Source organism: Panthera pardus, unplaced genomic scaffold, assembly GCF_024362965.1.
Source record: "Panthera pardus isolate Hobbes unplaced genomic scaffold, ASM2436296v1 HiC_scaffold_13, whole genome shotgun sequence".
Taxonomy (NCBI): Eukaryota; Metazoa; Chordata; class Mammalia; order Carnivora; family Felidae; genus Panthera; species Panthera pardus.
In genome coordinates this window covers 73,286,660-73,309,254 of record NW_026526688.1, presented here as the reverse complement: position 1 = coordinate 73,309,254, position 22,595 = coordinate 73,286,660, and the positions used below count along the sequence as shown (strand labels likewise).

Here is a 22,595-nt window from a genome sequence, read left to right as displayed (position 1 = left end):
GGAGCCAAATGATCTCAGTCTAATGTCTGCCCTGCCTGCAACTGGGACCACAGATGAGAGAAAATCAGATAGTCCCTGAGTCTGGGCTGCATCTTCTGTAAAGCAGGAACGATACAATATGTATGAGAGCATTTATAATGGTTAATCACATCATTGTAAGAGTTTACAGCCTCCTTTTCCTAAATACTTGGGGCCAGATAGATTAGTGTTGGAATGTTTCAAGTTTTAGGAAGGTGATGTGGTACACATATACCTAATCAGGTCTGGGGTGGCCCTACATAACCAAATGCTTAATATTCTGCAGCAAAATGTATGGAAAGACACATTTAGAGGGATTTAAACATGAATTTAAACATGAACGGCCTCAGGTCCGTTCAAGTCAGGTTTCTCACTAAATGAGATTTAAAAACTTTCTATTTTGAGGGGATGTTGAATTAGGTCAATTCTAATGCTCATGCAGGGCTTCTGTTTCAATAAACTATGATGGTACTGTGTTTCCTCTCTTATTGTTTCTTTTACATTTGGAATCTTATAAAATCGTATCGTATAATTCTCTCTTCATTCAAAATTACCTATCGTTAATCTCTCTGTTATCTTTAGTTTATACCAAAATACATATGCCATTACTTTTGACTGCTAACATGATATTGGTATACATATTGCTGATATAATATTGGTATAAAATAAGAAGGACAATAAAAACAAAACAAAACAAAACAAAACAAACTTTCTATCTGAAAGCTTTGGGGCTTCAGAACTACAGAAAAAGGATTGTGGATCTTCATGATTCAGAGGTAGGCATATGCTAAATGGAGAGAAAGCTCTGTGCTGAAGGGATCCTGGAGATGGGTCCCCATAAACAAACAAGATTTTAGGTCTCCTGCTGGTGTGCAGTTACAGAGTCTGGAGGCGCCTGGAAAGCAGATTAGATTTCTCCACACATCTTCCTTCACTTCCCTCCTAGTGTTTACCTCCCAATTCTCTGTAACAAAACTTCAGTCCACCTGGTTAAGACTATCCTGATGATGCAGCCTCTGAGATATGCTGAGTCACAACCACCCAGCTAAGCTGCTTCCAGACTCCTGGCCCTCAGAAATTGTGTGAGAGAGTACATTTTTGTTATCTGCAGCTGCTATGTTTGGGAATAGGTAATACACCCCATAAATTCCATCCATGAATATTTCTTAACTTTGTCTTATTCTTTCCCTATCGACGAGTCATGGCTTTTTTGGACATAATTTTAATCACTTGATTTTTTAAATTACAGTAAGAGAAAACAGTGTGTTACTATGATTTTAAAAATTAAGTGATCAAAATTAAAAAATAAGAATGGGGATCACCTCAGAAAGGAGGGGAGCTGGGGGACAGTTTAAACAGGTGATGGGGATTGAGGAGTGCACCTGTCGTGATGAGCACCGGATATTGTATGGAAGTGTTGAATCACTATACAATACACCTGAGACTAATATTATACTGTATGTTAGCTAACTGGAATTTAAATCAAAACTAAAAAAATTATAGTAAGAGACTTTTAACCAACCTACCTGAATTCCAATCCCCTCCCCTAAGGCATGTTGTGAAAGCTGGGAGTAGTTTGGGAAAGTGCTAAGCTTGAAAGCATACAATATTGGAGGAATAGGAAAAAATAGGAAAAAAGGCAAAGAATGTAAACGACGGTAGTCAGGAAGGGAAAGACCTCTCCTTCAAGTGTTATTTGGAGAAAAGGCAGAGTCTGGTGTAGACAGTGCTGGATTTTCACCTGGACAGTATTATGGAGTGAGGGAACTAAAGGGATTTTGCAACTGAATGACTTAATGGTGGGTCAATAAACTAGAGATCCTAACCTGGAAGAACTGTCAGCTAGAATGGAGAGGCTACAGGAAGCGAGACGGAAAGGTAAGAGTGCTTATCAGAATACAGCATGCTTGAGATCAAGATTTCAGAGGCTGTGCAATTATAGGGGATGATCCTTGGAAGTGAGAAAGTCAAGGAAGTGAGACGCTCAGGGTGTTGGATGGTTCAATAGATGCAGTGGTAGAGAGGAAGACTGTAAGGTGTAATGGTCCTAAATGACACGGAGGTTTAGAATATGATAGCAACAAGAAAGCATGTCCAAGGAATGGCCTGGCAAGACAAATTTCAAAAGTGAATTGGTTTTTGATAGAGAAAGGAGTAGAAATGATTCAGATGTTGCATGGGGCAATCAATTAGGCAAGCACCCACCTCAACACCTCCCTCTCGGTTCGTGATTAGCGGAATATGGGCTTCTCTGTGGAAAGCTTGACAGGAATCAGTAACCCCAGGAGCAGGCTGTTTTAACCAAGGCGAGAACTTAAAGGAGCAGTCAGAGACCAGGACAAGTTTCTAAGGGAGTCTGCTAAATGATGAACCATGAGTTCCTGAGGGCATGGAAGAAGAGTTTGGGAGGACAGAGCGGGTGAGGCGGTAATTGATTCAAATTAAAGGATGGGCACATCTGGGCAGCTCAGTTGGTCCAACTCTTGATCTCATCTCAGATCATGATCTCATGGTTTGTGAGTTCGAGCCCCATATCATGCTCTGCGTTGACAGTGCGGAGCCTGCTTGGGATTCTGTCTCTCCTTCTCTCTGCCCCTTCCCTGCTTGCTCTTCATCTGTCTCTCTCTCCCAAATAAATAAACTTAAAAAAAAAAAAAAAAATTAAAGGATGAACAGAGCAGAATGGGGATGAGAATATGGATAACAGTGGATGGCTAGGAAGCTTAAACTTTTAGAGATAAGAATGAGGTAGAGTGGTATCTAAGACATTTAGGGATTAATCCTGGTAGTGTATTTGAAAAAATGGTAGGTAATCAGTTTGAGATATAGTTCAGACAATCTAGCTAGAAAACATGAGCAACAGGGCAGCAGTTTATTCCTGAAACTGGAGTGAGGGGAGTGGTAATCAATGAAATATAAGATAGGAAAAAAGCAACTGAAAATTGGAAGTTATGAATAATATAATCTATTGAAATTAAAATGAGTGCGCCCTACGTTTCAGTTACGCAGGATGAGTGAGCTCTGGAGGTCTAATGCGCAGCCTGTTGATTTTAGCTAATATTACTGTACTGTGTACTCGAAATTTGCTGAGGGTAGATCTTAAACGCTCTTATCACTCACTATGTGAGCTGATGGATATGTTAATTAGCTTGATTGTGGTCATCACTTCATAATGAATACGCATGTCAAAACATGACAGTGGTGTCATGGGTGGCTCAGTTGGTTAAGCAGCATCTGACTCTTGGTTTCAGCTCAGGTCATGATCTCACAGTTCCTGAGATCCAGCCCCAAGTTGGGCTCTACACTGACAGTACAGAGCCTGCTTGGGAGTCTCTCTCTCCCTCTCCCTCTCTGCCCCTCTCCTGCTCACATGCATGCACTCAATCTCTCTCCCTCTCTCTCTGTCTCTCTCTCAAAATAAAGAAACATTTAAAAATAAAACAAAAAACACATGACACTGTATACAATTTTTATTTATCGATTATACTTCAATAAAGCCAGGGGAAAGATGAACGTGAGCTTTTTACTCAGCAAGGTTTCTTCTAGAGATCTTTTGGCTGTATACACAACTGTGCAGTACTTTAATAGCCAAGTTTTCTCATGAATATATATAACGCTGAAGGGCTAACTCAATTTATCTTCTATATTGCTAGTTGGACACAACTCTCCCCTAAGCCTGGAGTGATGAGGTAGAGGTGAAATAGCTTTATCTCAGACACATATTTCAGCTACCAAATTCAGATGTCACAAAAATGGAGATAGAATGTTAACACATACATACCAAAAAGAGAGATTCATTTGGTGAAAGTGAATGGGAACAGGAAACAAGGAATTGGAGATAAGCATGGAATAATTAAATTAGAGCACTTTATTGGGAAAAGCCACTTGCTTTCCAATGTAATCCAATTATTTGTTTTCATTATGCAATTTATAGCATTCTCGTGGCTTCTATGAGATAAATAGCAACAGCAGTAGCAGCCAAAATAGATTATTTCAGAAGTAATACCAGTGGAGTAGGAGAAGTGATTGAGTTAAAAAAAAATTTGACAGTCATCACAAGAATGAATAGAGCAGCAGCAAGGAAGCCCAGAACATCTAGGTATTTTCTAAGAAAAACAAAATTTGTATTGACTGACAACAGTCTTTTAGTGACCACCAGCAAATGGGTTCCTAGCGATTTCCTTCCAAAGAGCTTTCAGGATGTATATTAGAGAGAGAAAGTATCAGAGGAAAAACCAGGGATTATCAGGGTAATTATGTACAGTTAAAGGTCTTCTGTCAAGGTGCAGTTCATGGTTTTAAGTTAATTCCTGCTGGCCTAAAATCCAACATCTTGAACCTAAAATGTCTTGTCTGAGTTCATTTATTCTTCAAATCCAAGGTAGATTGCTATCTGCATTGTTACCAGCCTTTTTGATTAGGGACATATGCTGCTAGTGGATACTGCACAGAATGATTATGACAGAGGCAGGCTCACCCTACAGAAATGCACAGTTCATCAGAGAGGAAATTTATAAAGATTATGCAGACAACAGAATAAATACTGCACTTTGGATAATACATATATACACACATGTACACACACAGCCACATAAGCACGTACGTTGCTTCCTCTTGTATATTCTGAGGCAAACGGAGGAGCATTGGAGGCAATTTTAAGTCCAAAACAAAGTGAAAAATAGGAAACTGTTAAATGCTTATGGTTGGGGCGGGGGCAGGGGGAGATATTTTCTAGTTTGTCTTTAAAAATGCATCACTAGGGGCGCCTGGGTGGCTCATTCGGTTAAGCATCTAACTTCGGCTCAGGTCATGATCTCATGGTTTGTGAGTTCGAGCCCCACGTTGGGCTCTGTGCTGACAGCTCAGAGCCTGGAGCCTGCTTCAGATTCTGTGTCTCCCTTTCTCTCTCCCCCCCCCCCACTTTACCCCTTCCCCACTTGCTCTCTGTCTCTCTCTCATAAATAAACATTAAAAAAATTTTTTTTAAAAGACGTTCATTTAAAAAAAAAAAGCATCACCAGGACTGCACCCATGAAGATCTGCTTCCAGGCGGGCTACACATGCAGCTCCTTCCTTAGGGAGACCCATATGATGGATAAGAAGGAGAAAAGGCCACTAAGATGGAGAATAAAATGTCCAAGAGCTGGGGAAAGAGGAGACCTTGAAGCTTTGATAGCCCACTTTCAGACACGAGATGCTACAAAGACTCAGATTGTAGAAACACATGTTCTCCACCTTCACCAACATTGAATGTGTTGTTCTCTGATCATCCGGAGAAAGAGGAATTGACTCTATCCACTACACAGATCGTTGGGTCCTTCATTTGGTAACCAAGGCCTGAGAGCAAGTCAAACCAATAAGAGGTTCCTTAAGTCAAAGTGGGTATCAGATAGTAGCCTGGAAGACACAGTTAATTCTTTTTGGTGTTTTCCATGAGGGTACAAGGGATCGCATCTATCACTATGATATGCATACCTTTAGCCCGGACACATTCATGTGGAGCAAGCTGTCCCATGAGGTACAGGGCCCACACCCAAATTGGGCTGCCAAACGTCTGTGACTCCACTCCACAGGGGAGGACAATCATCTGTGGAGGCTATTGGAAATAGTCAATAAAGGTGGCCAAACACACCCTGCATTTAAATATGTTCCACTAAATTCTCAGGAAGAAAAAAAAAAGGCAAATAGGTATGGACTCAGATTATCCCTTGGGGAATATAGCTCACTGCTAGATTTAGCATTTTGGTGGCTGTGAATCATCAGACACTCCTTTTTGGGGGGTGTCTGTAGTCAGGAAGAGGGAGAAACCCTGGAGGGTGGCTTATTTGATGGCCTGTACTTCCGTGACACCACAAAGAGCCTCTGGTTTGCAAGACAGCTGAAGGGACTTAGGTCAGAGAAGAAAAACATAGGCAAGTCAAAAAAAAAAAAAAAAAAAAAAAAGCAGAGCCTAAAAGCGATAACAAGCAGGAATGTGGGGAAGCCAGCACCCAGGAATCCTCGGATGTGGTCAAAAAGGTGGTCACAGAGGATGGGGTGATGCTTAGCACTGAACAAATGCCATCCCCAGGCACCAGGACAGAGGAAGACGGTTCTGATGAAGCCAGCAGCCCTCTGACAGAGCCACGTCCTTACACCACTGCCATGCTGGCCAAGAAGCATGAGTTGCTCTATTGTTGTGGGGGCACATTTGAAACAAGCGAACTGCCAGTTCCTCCTGAATGATCTGTATTACTCTGATGCCCACAGGATGGAGAAGTGGAGGACTTTAGTACACGTGGAGTCACACACTCGGGAGCATGTAAAGGACATAAACTTGGAAGAGAACAGAGATAAGGTAGAAGATACAGAAGGAAGAGAGGACGATGGGGAGGAGGATGCCACCAGAGAGAAAAGCGGGGAGGAAGGTGAAGAGGAAGAGCAGTCACCAACAGCATCGGATGAAAAGTACGTGGACTATCTGCCCAGGACCTGGCAGTATTGAGTGAAGCTTGCGTGGGAGCACATGGGGTCTGGCACAAAAGACAACAAAGGGCTGAAAGCAGCCCAGGCCATCGCAAAAGCACTGCCTTTGATGATTTAAGAGCCTATGCTGGGCCGAAAGTGAAATCGAATAGTGAATTTTCTCATTATCACGTGGGTGCTACTGCCAATAAACTAGAGTGAAATGAAGTAGCTGCAAAGATTTTCTTTTCCATGGCCTTAAGTATACTGAGTTCTGGTGAGCCCTTTGCCTTCCTCTGAGAGGGAACTCTGCACCAGGGCAGTGTATTAGCCATGTCTTCTATTTTCTGTGTCTGATGCTTTGACATTGGGCCTTGCCGATCCTGGAGGACTGTCCAGGACCAGGTGAGCATGCTTTTCAAATGCAAACCAACCAATTCGAAGCCCAAACCCCCACCACATCCTTTACTGGGCTTTCATACACCAAACCACTATTCATTTATCCTAATCACTCCACGGTCAAGTGACAGACAGCTAGAGACAGACTCCATGCACAAGAGCTTGTTGAAAGTACTCAAACTAACCAAGCCTAAGCCTGCTCATTTTGCCTTTCCCATTCCTTCCCATGGAAACCACAAGAAAGGCACTTGACCACAGTTTTCTCTCTCTCCCTCAGCCTCCTCACCCACCCCAGGGCTTCCCATTGGGCATATACCACACCCCCATCCCATCATGGGGCGTGCCCCCCTCCTTCTTGGAATGTGTGAGTATAACAAATTGTTTTTTTTCCCAATGGCAGCCATTCCCTTGCTCCTACCTAAATAATAATGAAACCGATATTAAACTACTCAGAGTGCAGGGCAGCTCGAGTCTGTGTCAAGGCCTGGTTTAGGAGGAAATCAACCAAATAGCAGGGCGAAATCTTGAATATGGAGTACCCTGACAGGAAGGTTGTTTCTGCTCTAACAAAACTGAAGTATGTTGTGCTTTGTCAGAGAGTTTTCCTTCTATAAAATAAGGGGTTTTTAAACAGAAGGATGTTATGACTCACATACATCATTGTCTTAGTCCATTCCAGCTGCTATAACAAAGTACCATAGACTGCGTGGCTTACAAACAACAGACGTCTGTTTCTCACAGTTCTGGAGGCTACAAGTCCAAGATCAGGTGGCAGCACAGCCAACTCCTGGTGAAGGCAGGGAGCCTGCCAACTTCTCCTGGTGTCCTTAGAAGGTAGAAGGTAGAAGGTAGAAGGTAGAAGGTAGAAGGTAGAAGAGGCCAAGGGGCTCTCTGGGGCCTCTTTTACATGAATGCTAATGCCATTCATGAGGGCTCTACCCTCTTGACCTAACCACCTTCCAAAGGCCCCACCTAATAATATCATCACCTTGGGTATTAGGTTTTCAACATATGAATTGGGGAGGAGAGGCACAAACATTCAGACCATAGCAATCATCAACGTAGAGATCATCTCTTCTTTGATTTCTAAAATTTAGCAAAAAGCTGCTCACAGTCCGTTGGTAAACACTTTCTCAGTTATCTTTAAAATAAAATGCCTTTTTGGGGCACCTGGGCGGCTTAGTCGGTTAAGCATCTGACTTGATTTCAACTCAGGTCATGATCTCACGGTCCGTGAGTTCAAGCCTGGGCCTGCTTGAGATTCTCTCTCTTTCCCCCCCCCAACCCTGCCCCTCCCCTGCTCATGCTCTTTCTCTCTCTCTCCAAATAAATAAATAAAACTTAAAAAAATTAAAATAAAATAAAATACCTTTTGGCTGGGAAATAAAACATCCCTTTTGTTCAGTCTGGGAATGCTTTATAGAGAGACGGTTAAAGATGCATGTGAACATTGCAATAGAGTCTGGTAAGCTGAGAGGAAAAGGAAGCATTCTTCATAACTCGTGTAGAGCAGGTTCAATATGGAAACAAACAAAAGCAAGGAGGTTTAAATTAAATATCTGGGTTGATTTTTTTTTTATTCCACTGCCAATAATCCTAATTAACTACACTGCTTTTGGGAGACAAAAAATTTCCGGCATTAAACGATCTTACTTCTATTAAGATAATTTCTTTATACACTTTTACAAGATCATCTGAAATCAACTAATTAGAAGCAGATGTTTACTGCAGAATTGGATTTAAACTGGTTTTTCACTTCTAGGATGGCCTTTTACAATTGTCTCAAAATCTATTAAGAATATATTTTTGAAGTCTTGTGTTAATATTTTTGTGTGCATACATTGAGCTTCGAATAATCACGTAGATTTGAATTAATCTAAATTCCTCTGTTTACTCCTACTTTTGTTTCCTACATCTTTTCTTACAAAGAAGCAAGAATTCCTGAAACCACACAGTCAGGGCTGAAAAATCTAATCAAATCATGCTAGTTTCACCAAATATAAATGACTGCATTTTCATGGTAGTTTCTACATGTTTACTTATAGCAAATTTATTTAGACTCATTTTTCCCAACAACTCATGTCTTAAGTAGGTAGATCTGCCTACCACATTCAAAACAGAACGATTACACCAGAGAGGTGTTAGCCCAACAAAGGAGTAGTAAGCAGATAAAAAAGAAACAAGAAAAGCCTCCAAAATAGACTACGTGCAAAAAATCAAATACAGAACGGTGTGTATACAGGTTATCTTTGCTGTAATGTAATCAAAATTGAACAAACTGTTTCTAAAATGTACTTGAAAGTGTAAATGGAAGAGCCAGGAATAGTCAAGGCAATCTTGAAAAAGAAGGACAAAGCTAAAAGAATACACAATATCATGACCTATTATAGAGCTTAAATAATTAAGTTTAATTAAGCACAGTATAGACAAATAGACATACACATACATAACCATGTGCTTTGCAACAAAAGTGACGTTCTAATGATGGAAGAATGATCATCTCAGTATCCATGCTGGAAAAAAATAAATAACAAGACTTCCTCTCACTAGACTGAAAAAAATGACTGTGAAAGGTTACACAAAAATGTTTTTGAAAAAACCTAAGATAATACCTTCATGTCTCTAAGGTAAAAAATACTCCTAAAAGGACAGAGAAAGCACCAGCTATAAAGGTAAGCAAATTGATAAACGGAGCTTTATTAGAGTTAACAACTTCTGTTCCTCAGAAGTCACTATTAAGGGAATGAAAAGACAAGCCACAGAATGCAAGAAGATATACACAATAAATACATCCAACAGAGGACTTGAATACCAAACATATAAAGAATTCATACAAATCAACAAGGAAAAAACCCAACAATACAATAGAAAACAGGTAAAGAACTGAATAGACACTTCACAAAACAAGTTATACAAAGAGTCAATAAACATATGTATTTTGCTCATCAACCGCTCATCAATTCGTTTGGTCATCAAGGAAATGCAAAGTAAAACCCCAAAGTGATTCACCACTACATAGGTACCAGAATTGGTATAATTGAAAAGACATTAAATACCAAATGTTGGGAGGATGTGGAGAAAATAAAATTCTCCTACTCTATTGGTGGGCATATAAAGTGGTACAACCATTTGAAAATTTGTTTGGCTTTCCTAAGATCTCGCAATCCCACTCCTAAATATATACTCAATAGAATGCTTACATTTGTTCATCAAGTTACATGTGTAAGAATATTAATAGAAGCACTATTTGTAGTAGCCTAAAACGGATGCCATCAATTATTGAATAAATAAAAAATTATCACAAATTCCCATAAAAGAATACTGTAAGCCAATAAGAACAAATGAACTATTGCTACACACAACAGCCTGTATGATTCTCAGAAATAATGTTTGGCAAAAGAAACAATAAAAACACATAGTGTATAAATCTATTAGCTGAAAGCTTAAAGTTTAAAGTCAACAGTGATTGTTAGAATCAACAGTGATTAACCTTAAAGGCGGGGGTGAGGGATAAGGAAGAGGCCAAGAGAGGGGCCCTTTCTTTGTCTGCTTCCATGGATGTGTTTATTTTGCAAAAATCTACTAAACTGTACTACAATTTGTGCACCTTTATGCATGCATTTTATATGTCAATTTAAAAGTTTACCATAAGGAAAAAAAGACCTAAGAGTCAAATTGAAGGTGCTTCTACTGAACTAAGATGAGTCAATATGAACATCAGAAAGACTAATGTCAGCAATGCATGAAACGCATCAAACATAAAAATCCAGGAATTTCATAATTTTATAATTTTATAATTTCAGAGTAGGAAAAAAAATCATCTGTACCCTTTGGGGATAGTAAATGCACCAACTCATTATTCTAAAACTGATAAAGAGAAATAATCAAGCCTTATCTTACCTCTCCTCTACGAATTGTATTTCAGGATAATCAAATAGTTGATGAGAGAACATTCTTAGTAGAGGAATTCCAAATAATAAATGCAAAAGTAATAATAGAATTCAAAAATCACCACATTGTACACCCTAATGGAGTAATGGCATGTGACTGCTGATATAGAATAAGAAGCACACAGTGCCACCTAAATGAACCCAAAGTTAATCAGGGTTCTGGCTTAAAATGTCACTTCATAGAAAATATGATAAAAGAGCACATTAAATAAATCCCAAGGATGTAATCAGTCACATTCAGAATGTGGAGAATTTACGGGAAAATTTTGATTTCTTCCAAAAACAAATACCATCAGAGAAAAGGTAAGCTGCGTGGGGGCCGGGGATGGGGTGGGGGTGGGGGGAGAGTGGACTGCTACAGATTGAAACTCAAGGGATATTGCAATCAAATCAATTTCTGAACTCATTTGGATCTTAATTCAAATAAGCCACCTTTTAAAAGATGTTTTTAGATAATCCAGAAAATTTTAAATGGACTGGGTATTAGATATTATTTTTTAAGTGTACTTATTTATTTTGAGAGATACAGAGAGAGCATGAGCAGGGGAGGGGCAGAGAGAGAGGGAGAGCGAGAACTCCAAGCAGGTTCTGCACTCTCAGTGCAGGGCCTGATGGGGGGCTCGAACTACGAAACTCTGAGACCATGACCTGAGCCTAAATCAAGAGTCGGCTGCTTAACCAACTGAGCCATCCAGACGCCCCAGGATATTAGATATTATAAAGAATTATTGTTAATTTATTGTAGTCATGTTTTTAAAAAGTAATTATCTGTTTCAGATATTATTGAACTACTTATGGATGAAATGATATATAATAATGTCTGGTATTTGCAAAGGAGAGAGGTAGTGATTTATGAAATAAGATTGGCTAATTGATAATCATTGGTACTCTCTGATGTGTACAAAGTGGTTTGCTTTTGAGTATGTTTAAAATTTCATACGTGAACACTTACCCCATCCTTAGCTTTCACCAAGAGGTCATAGGTGGCTGGATCCCTCTCCCTGTCAATGTCTTGAGAAACACAGATTCTCCCATCATGTGGGTCGATCTGGAATGCCTGAGATGTGTCATAGCTTTGGAATCCATCATAAAGAGAATATTCAACAAAGCCATAGAGTCCTGCATCTGCATCAGAAGCTTTAACCTACAAAACAAGAGGGTGATCAGTAAGGAAATGGAAAAGTTAACATTACTTTTCAGTTGGTCATAAATTACTATCATCATTTGCACAACCAAGTAACCCCTACAGCCATTAACAAAGTATAGGCTTCAGTTTTAACTCTCTCCTTTTACCTTCTGTGTGACAGCTCACTTCACCTTCCTCCTCCTTGTCTGAGTTCTCCTTCTCACTTTCCTTTGCCCATTCCTATACTTTCATGTGATCTCTGAAAGTTTGAGATTCTTAAGGTTCAGCCCTTGGTCCTTTGTCTTCTTATTCCTCTCACTGTGCCTCCGTGATCCCATCCAACTTCAAGGGTTTAAAAACATCCATACGCTAACAGTTTGACAATGTATCTGTGGAGTCCCTTTCATATCCAAGCTCTTCAAGCTCTTCAAGCGCCCACCCTTCAGAGCAGCAAGGGAGGGCAGAGAAATTAAGACAGTAAATGGCATGATTACTAGTAACCTTATCCAGTTGACAGAATTCACCCTGGAGTAGGAGATTTGAGTTTCCAAGCCAGGTTTCCTTCCAGGAACAATGCCCCCATCAGGACCGGTACAGTCATGCACACTGACTACTACACAGAGGAACTACGTGCAGTGGGTGCATGGAAATGAAATCCAGCCCATGTTCGGCTTGCCAAACACTGACGTGGAGCTGCAAATGCCCAGAGGTAAGGATCCCTTTCTCTTTGACCATAAATACCATTTCTGTTGGCAGTAGTCTTGTGCCCAGTAGAAAAGATGAAGTGACTGAAATTATGAAAGCACGTAATTTATTTATACTAACTGTGGGGATATACAGTGAGAAACACAACAGACTATATTTAACCCAAAACATTTTGAGCTCATAGGCTTGGTATAGTTCTTTTCATTTGCTAACCCTACTAACAGTAACAGCAAACATCTACATAACCCTTAAATGAAGCACTTTAAGGGAAGATTAATCAAAAAAAAGGAAGAAAGAAAGAAAGAAAGAAAGAAAGAAAGAAAGAAAGAAAGAAAGAAAGAAAGAAAACTATAGTGCTATAGAACAGGTATTATTCTAACTGCTTAATATAGATTTACACTTATAACCTATAACAAACTCCATTTTACAGACCAGAAAAGTCAGGCTCAGAGAGCTTAAGTAACTTGTCAAAGATCACATAGCTAAAAACTGTCAAAACTGGGACTCAAATCCAGGCAGTTGGACAGCACTTAACTCTAGGTTGAAAAATAAAGTGATATACTTTTTATCAGTACAATATGCATGCAGGAGTTCTACCTTAATTATTATGCTTCCCAAACGAAACCTCATATTAATAACATGTTCAACAATCAATGTTCTCAGTAAGGCTTCCCTTCATTCCCCTCTATCTTGAGCATACAACTGGGATGTGACTTTGGGCATTCTTTGAGTAGTCTAACACAGTGGTTCTCAATCAGGGTCAAGTCTACCCCCACGAGGACATTTGGCAATGCCATAACTAGGGAGAGGGTTCTATGGCATCTAGTGGGTTGAAGCTAGAGTTGCTACTAATCATCCTATAACCCACAACAAATAATGATCTGGCCCAAAATATCAACAGTGCCTAGGCTGAGAACCACTGCATCTGATGAAACTCAACAGTGGGCAATATTAATCCCCTCTTTAATTGCCTTTGTTTTCAACTGATGACACAGTCTTGTAAATTTCTTTTCACTCTTGTCTATTGCATATTCTCTGGCAATATTATTTATTCTGTGCAACCAGCTAACATGTTTGTGAGTTATTCTTCTCATCAGATGGGCTGAACCAGGAAATCCACAAACTTCCCAACTACAAAGAACTAAATTCCAAGTACATTTGGTCTATTCCATTCTGGCAGCTGTTAGTGATTTAGTAGCCTCAAGTTCCCAAAGACACCAAATATATCTTCTAAAAACATATGGTATTCTCAATAATTTTGGCTTGATTAGAAGATAAATACAATGAACCTTAAATTCTAAAACTCATTCTCAGCCTTTAGTAGCACATATTAACAAGTAATTTGGCTTATATAAAGCAAGTTTCCTTATTTCCACTTTGAGACCTTTCTCTCATCTGGACTTTTGGCAAGGCAAAATAGAAAAGTGAAAAGTGGGATAAGAGTACTGATCTCAATTTATGTCAGCAGCTCAGATTCTGATTCTCAGATTCTAAAATAAGAATATATTCCTCCCTAGTTTTACTCAACTTCCTAGAAATACTGATCTAGTATTCTAGAACAACATACTCTACCTACTAGGATTAGGTCTTGAATACCTATAATTAATTTAGCATCTGTATGAGGTCTATATTTTTCAATATCCACTGTCTTACACATAAATGTAGGCAATTTAAATAACAGATAATGGAAAAAGCTTTGCCAAATCTTCAAGAGGAAATCTGATTGGTAAATAAGCTCATTGGGCCTTTTCTTCAGAGACAGATGCTTAAATCAAAGAGAGAAATGTCTTGTCAGTCTATTATCACCACCTTATCGTGCTAATTTTGGGATCAAGGGTAGATCTCAGGGGGATTTTTTTTTTCCTGAATCTACTCAAAGAGCCACATTTCAGCACTTTCAGTGATCTCCCTGTGTTCTTCATCTTACCCTCAATTTACCTGTTTTAGATTGAGATCAGTCTGGTAAGTTTACTCTAAACTTACTTACAAGAGTTGTTCTCCCTCAGTCTGATTGCTCACAAATTTAACGCAGATATTATAAAAATGCAAAATATGAATATGATATTAAGATTTCATTGATTCCCTTATTACCTTTCTGAAATTAATTTTTTCCACTTCCCTTATATTGATATCTGTAGAGACAAATTGAGAACACTGGCTCTTGGATACATGTTTTTGATGTTCTATAAATGGAATGGATCTATTTGCACTTGACTCACCAGCACAGGCCTCTCGATCTGGGAGGGTCCCTTTTCCAACAACTGGGAAGTTTTCTTGGAGGTTACCTGCCCAGCCATTCACAGTGCTATCCAAAAACCCAAAAGACAACCTAAAGTTATACGGCAACACATTGTCAGCAACATTGTTCTTTACCTACTCCTGGGAAATCATATCACTGAATTCAGTGACATTGATAGAAAAGCCTGAACGCCCAATTAAAAACATGAGCGATCAAACAAAAAATCCTAGAAAAAAAAAATGGTTGCAAAAAAATGGCTTATTTAGATGAAATCTCAAATGAAATATCCCATTTTAATTTTCTTATTGTAATTTCCAAAAATTTCTACCATGAGCATATAACAGTTTGCTTGAAGAAACCAAGTTATTGACACAACACGCTCACAAACATAACTTCAAATAGAAAGAAGAAAAAGAAATTACAAAATGACTTTTTAGATTCTAAGTGCTTGGCCAACCACTGATCCCACAGTGAAAACAGGATTATAATATTCCAGTGGAAGTTGGATTCAGCACTGGGGACCACAACAGATGCAATCATGCCACTCTCTGAACACAATTTTGGGAAGTTCACCAATGACTGTGTCTTACCAAGTCTAATAATCAAGGCTCGATCCTTATTTTCTACACAATTCAGCAGCTTTCCATACAGCGCATCATCTCTTCATTGAAACACTATCTCACCAGACGCCTCACCTGACCTCCTTTCAATTTCCTTCACTGACTCTGAATTCTCTTCCTGGCCTCTGAACACTCTAGTGTCCCACAGCTTAGTCCTGAGTCAGCTTCTCTTTTCGATCCACACCCATTGCCTGTGGTGAGTGAATGGTGGCCCCCAAAAGACATGTCCACGTCCTAATCCCTGGAACCTGTGGATATTGCCTTATATGATAGAAGAGTGAATATTACCTTATATTGCAAAACATGGTTAGGTTAAGGATTTTGAGAGCAGCATGTTGTAGATTATCCAGATGAGCCCTTAATCCAAAGACAAGTGCCCTTAGAAGAGAGAGGCAGAGATTGGAGTGATGGGCCACAAATCAGGGAACACCAACAAGCATTAGCAGCTAGAAGAGACATAGAAAGGAGGGGGAGAGGTCCTGAAGGACTTTGGACTTCTAGCCTCCACATCTATGAGTAATAACAATTTCTGTTGTTTTAAGCTAGCAAATTGATGGTTATTTGCTATAGAAGTCCTAGGAAATGAATACACTCCTGAGTGATCTGACCCAGGCCCAATATACTAAACCAACATATGTTTTCCCAATATCGGTATCTTTGTCTTGTGCTCCAGATCCATGCATCATCCTACTACCAATTAGATATCACCTTTCATGTGACTAACAGGCACTTCGAATGTGGTATGTCCAAACAGAACTCCTGATACCTACCACCCGAATCCGCTCTTCTCCCAGTGTTCTGAGTGATGGTATCATCATCCACTTTTTGTAAAGGCAGCCAGAGAGGTACAACTCAAGTGGCATCAAATCATGTCACTCTCCTGCTCAGAACCTTCCAACAGCTTCTCATCATCACCTCAGTAAAATCACACCCTTTAACTTGACCCTAGCTACTTCTCTGTCCTTATCTCCCACTACTCTCCAACTCACTCACTCCCTTCTGGATATGCTGGGCTCCTTGATGGTCCCAGATCCCACTAGCTTGTATAACTTGCCTCCCCATTTCTTTCAAGTTTCTGCAAAGACCACCTAATCACAGAGGCCTTTCCTGATCACGTTATCCAAGAGTGTCACACTCATTTCTGCCATACTCTTTCCTTTTACCCTGTCTTGCTTATCTTCAGAGTCCTTATCTCTATTTTGCACTGCATTATATATTTTTACTTATTTGTTTATTAATTTTCTCTCCTACTGGAATTTACTCTCCAGAGCAAGTATTACACTTATCTTGCCCCCTGTTATCTCTCCAGCATCCATAATGCTAGTGCCTGGTTCATAGTGAGGATGTGTAAGTATTTGTTGCATGAATGAATGAATCTAATATTGCCCATAAAATGCAAGCATGTTTTAGAAATAGCTTTCATGGTCATCCTCCCTATTTTGACCTTGGGAAAAAAACTCATGAGAACAACAACAAGAATGAAAAGATGCTCACCATCACTCATCATCAGAGAAATACAAATCAAAACCACAGTGAGATATCACCTCACCCCTGTCAGAATGGCTCAAATCAAAAACACAAGAAACAAGTGTTGGTGAGGATGTGGAGAAAAGGAACCCTTGTGCACTACCGGTGGGAATGCAAACTGGCGCAGCCACTGTGGAAAACAGTATGGAGGTTTCTCAAAAAATTAAAAATAGAATTACTGTATGATCCAGTAATTCCACTGCTGGATATTTACCCAAAGAATACAAAAATACTAATTCAAAAAGATATATGCACCTCTATGTTTATTGCAGCATTATTTACAATAGCCAAATTATGGAAGCAGCCCAAGTATCCATCAACGGATAAATGGATAAAGAAGATGATATATATTACATATGTATGTATATGTTTGCAATGGGATATTACTCAGATATAAAAAAGAATGAAATCTTGCCATTTGCAACAACATGAATAGATCTACAGAGTATGATGCTAAGTGAAATAAGTCAGTGAGACAAATTCCATAGGATTTCGGTCATGTAGATTTAAGAAACCAAACAAACAAAGAAAAAAAAGAGGCAAGTCCGAAAGAAGACTCTTAGTTATAGAGAACTGAAGTTCACCAGATGGGAGGTGAGTGGGGGGATGGATGAAATATGCGAAGGGAATTAAGAATACACTTATCACGGATGAACACTGAGGACTGTATAGGATTGTTGAATCACTATATTTACACTTGAAACGAACATAACACCATATGTTAACTATACCGGAACTGAAATTAAAAAGAAAGAAAAGAACTAGAATGAGATAGCTTTGCAGACACTATCATCACTCCTGGGGGCCACACCCTGCCATGCAGCCATGCTCAGCTCCACCACGTTCTTTGACATCCCCATCACCAACGTGCCCTTTGGCCACATCTCCTGAGAGCTGTTTCCAGACAAACTCTCAAAGACAGCAGAAAACTTTCATGCTCTGAGCACTGGGAAGAAGGGATTTAGTTATAAAAGTTCCTGCTTTTAAAAAATTATTGTGGGGTTTATGTGGCAGGATGGTGACTTCAAATGCCATAATGGCACTGGCAACAAGTCCATTAAAGGGAGAAATTTGATGATGAGAATTTCATCGAATCATACAGATCGCAGCATCTTGTCCATGGCAAATGCTAGGCCAAATATAAATGGTTCCCAAGAATGCCAAGACGGTATGGTTAGATGGCAATCCTGTGATCTTTGGCAAAGTGAAAAAGAGTACATGAATACTATGGAAACCATGCAACACTTTGCATTTAGGAATGGCAGGACCAGAAAGAAGGTCACCATTGCTCACCGTGGACAACCCTTAACTTTGACTTGCATTTTTTAAAAAAATTTTTTAACATTTATTTACTTTTGAGAAGAGAGACAGAGCACAAGTGGGGGAGGGGCAGAGAGGCAGGGAGACACAGAATCTGAAGCAGGTTCCAGGCTCTGAGCTGTCAGCACAGAGCCCCACGCGGGGCTGGAACTCACAGACTGTGAGATCATGACCTGAGCTGAAGTCAGATGCTTAACCGACTGAGCCACCCAGGCGCCCCTGACTTGCATTTTATCTTAACCACCAGGCCATTCCTTCTGTTGCTCAGGAGAGTACCCCTCACTCCTATCTGCTTGCAACCTCCTATAATCTTTGTATTCACATGACAATTCCTCACGTTCCATATTTTCCGTATCCCATTCCAAGTCCTCCTGCACTGCAGAGCTAACTTTATGATTATGGAATAAAATCTAAACAACAGCAACAACAAAAGAGCAAGATATTCCATAAATCCCATCAAACGCTCACTGAGGAGTGCTATTTTAATGTCTAAAACACAATCTATTAACCAAGCTATATCATTATAGAATAAAATCCAAAATGCTAAAACCGGCAAAAGAAAAAAAAATTATCTTAAAGCATGTAGAACTATTCAGAGGTTGATAACAGAACTGTATTTTATTTTCACCTCCTAAAATGTATTTTCAGAGAAGCTGACAGAGAAGTTGAATAAACTGAATATCCATTTTCAAGTTACAGTAAAAAAAAAAACAGCAACCTTACTGCTCTGATAACATGTTTTTATTGCTTTAATTGAAGAATGGAATTAAGAAACCACTAATCCTACTATTTGTTGTCCCACCCTCCCCCAAAAAAGCAACCAAAGGAAATTTTGTAAAAGGAGATCTATGGGTGGGGTGAGGGGTAACTTGTCCAATGAGGTATTACAAGTAAACAATTTAAAAAGTGCAATCTAAAAAAAGAATTGGCAAGCAGATCAGTAGAACACAAAAGCAAGACCTGAAACAGATCCTGGTAAACCTAAATTATTTTTATATTACAAAGGAAACATCATAAACCACTGAGGAATGTAGGTTTATCCACATAAGTTGCTAGAAAAATTGGCAAAGTACATGAGGGGAAAATCAAGTTTGATATTAACCTCACATGAAAATAAATTCTACACAGATATGTTAAACGCAAATAATGAAATTGTTTAAAGCACACACACAGAACATAGGGGAATTTTTGGCTGATTCTTACATCGGAAAGAAATTTCAAAACAAAAAAGGATTATAAAACTAAAACACATGGACAAAAATCACAAAGGAAAAAAAATCAATACAACAACTACATAACCATTTAGAATTCCATTATGTCAAAAATACCATACACAAAAAAATTTAAAGGTGAATTAGGCATGATATCTGCAATATATATGTATAGCATATACATATATATATGTGTGTGTGTTTATATACATGTACATACATAAAGGCTAATGTTCTTAATATGGAAATAGGCCTTTAAAAATAACTGACTGGGGCGCCTGGGTGGCTCAGTCGGTTAAGCATCCGACTTTGGCTCAGGACATGAGCTCACGATTCGTGAGTTGGAGCCCTTCGTTGGGCTCTGTACTGACAGCTCAGAGCCTGGTGTCTGCTTCGGATTCTGTGTCTCCCTCTCTCTCTGCCCTTCCCCCACTTGTACACACTCTCTCTCTCTCAAAAATATATAAACATTAAAAAAATGATAATAATGACTTTCCATTATAAAAGAAAAATGGGTAAAGGACAAGAACAAACAAGTCACAGAGATTAACATATATTTAAGATATACAATTCTAGTCATGAAATAAATAAAAATTAAAATAATATTTTTAAAATACTGGCAACCATTAAAGTAATATATTAAGTGGGGCAAGGATGAAATAAATATGTACTCATTTTTAAGCCTGAGAAGTAACTTTGTTCCTCATATATATGAGGTAAACATCCTCCCAAACCTAAAAATATTCATTTCCTTTGACCCACTTAGTACATTTACTTTAAGTTTATTTATTTATTTTGAGAGAGAGAGAGAGAGAGAGCGAGCACGCGCACCATCAGCACAGAGCCTGAAGTAAGGCTCAAACTCATAAACCATGCGATCATGACCTGAGCCGAAATCAAGAGTCAGATGCTTAACCAACTGAGTCACCCAGGCACCCCCTCAATATATTTCTAAAAACATTATGTAGACAGCTATTTGTATTAAAGACATATAATGTTGTATTTATTCTACAACCCAAATGTTCAACAATAAAGTTGTTAAATAAATTATAATTCTTTCAAAGATAGAATACAATGTAGCCATGAAGATTGTGTATTTAAAGACACATGTTTAAAAAAAAAGTAAAATAAAGACACATGTTTAGTAAAAAAGAAAAAAAGTCAACTAAAAGCTATATATGATATCCCATTTCTGCAAAAAAAAAAACCCAACATATAGAATAAAAACTAAAAGGAAATAAGCCAGAGCAGGGTAATTTCCAAACCCCATTTTAAGAGGCTAGAATCACCTGGATATCAAAACCAGTCAAGGACACTATAAGAAAAGAAAATTATAGGCCATTATCTCTGATGAACATAGATGCAAAAATCCTCAAAAAAATATCAGCAAACCAAATTCAATTAGTACATTAAAAGGAACATACACCATGATCAAGTGGGATTTATTCCAGGGATCCAAGAATGGTTAAACATCTGAAAATCAATAAATATGATATACTACATTAACAAAACTAAGTATAAAAATCATCATCTTCTCAATAGATGTAGAAAAAGCATTTGACACAATCCAACATCTAGTCATTATAAAAACTCTCAACAAAGTGGGTGTAAAGGGAATGTACCTCAACACAATTAAAAGCCATATATGACAAGCCTACAGCCAACATCATACTCAATGAAGGCTTTTCCTATAAGATCAAAAGTAAGACAAGGATGCCCACTCTTGCCACTTTTATTTAACATAGTACTGGAAGTCCTACCCAGAGCAATTAGGCAAGTAAAAGAAATAAAAGGCACCAAATCAAAAAGGAAGAAGTAAAACTATCTCTTGCATATCACATGATATTATATATAGAAAATCCATAGTCTACCAAAAAATATTGTTAGAACTAATAAATGAATTTGGGGAAGTTGCAGGATACAAAACCAATATTAAAAAATCTATTTAGCATCAATACAGTAATAATGAACTATCAGAAACAGAAATTTAAAAAAAAAATCCCATTTACAATGGCATCAAAAAGAATAAAATACCTAGTAATATATTTACCCAAGGAGCTAAAATATCTGTATACCGAAAACTATAAAACATTGATGAAAGAAATTGAAGAAAATATAAACAAATCGAAAGATATTCCATGCTCATGGGTTGGAAGAATGAATATTGTTGAAATGTCCACACTACCCAAAAGAAGCTATATATGCAATGTAATCCTAATGGCATTTGTCACAGAAATAGAACAATCCTAAAATTTGTATGTGACCACAAAAGACGCTGAAGAGCTAAAACCATCTTAAGAAAGAAAAACATAGCTAGAGGCATCACACTTGCTGATTTCAAACTATAATACAAAGCTATAGTAATCACAACAGTATGGAATTGGGCTTTAAAACACACAGAAAGGTAAGTGAGACAGGACAGAGAGCCCAGAAATAAACCCACATATATATGGTCAATTAATTTATAACAAAGGAGCCAAGAATATATAATGGTGTTGGAAAAACTGGACAGCCATATATGAAAAAGAGTGAAACTGGACCATTATCTTATATCACACAAAATCAAATCAAAATGAATTAAAGACTTGAACATAAAACCTGAGACTATAAAACTCCTAGAAAAAAAAAACATAATGGGTAAGCTCCTGTACATCAGTCTGGCAATGATTTTTTGGATCTGATGCCAAAAGCAAAGGCAACAAAAGTAAAAATAAAGCTAATATTATATTAAAGTAATAAGCTTCTGCATAGGAATGCAAACCATCCACAAAATGAAAAGGAAACCTACAGAATGGAAGAAAATATTTGCAAATTATATATCCGATAAGGGGTAAATATCCAAAATATTAAAAAAAAACTCATACAACTCAACTTCAAAAAACAAAAAAAAAAAAAAGAAAAGACAGAGGATCTGAATAGACATTTTTCCAAAAAAGACTCATAGACAGCCAACAGGCACTTTTCGAAGGTGCTCAACATCACTAATCATCAGGGGAATGCATATCACAATCACAACTAGATGGCAGTTCACACCTG

General features: G+C 38.4%; 1 protein-coding gene across 1 annotated transcript in view; it reads right to left on the bottom strand.

Moving 5' to 3' along the window:
- Positions 1 to 22,595, bottom strand: part of DCHS2 (dachsous cadherin-related 2) — a 242,405-nt gene that overhangs the window by 110,633 nt on the left and 109,177 nt on the right. The window contains exon 2 of the mRNA XM_019441220.2: positions 11,764 to 11,955. Coding sequence (XP_019296765.2) covers positions 11,764 to 11,955 — 192 coding nt within the window. The remainder of the gene's footprint in view (positions 1 to 11,763; positions 11,956 to 22,595) is intronic.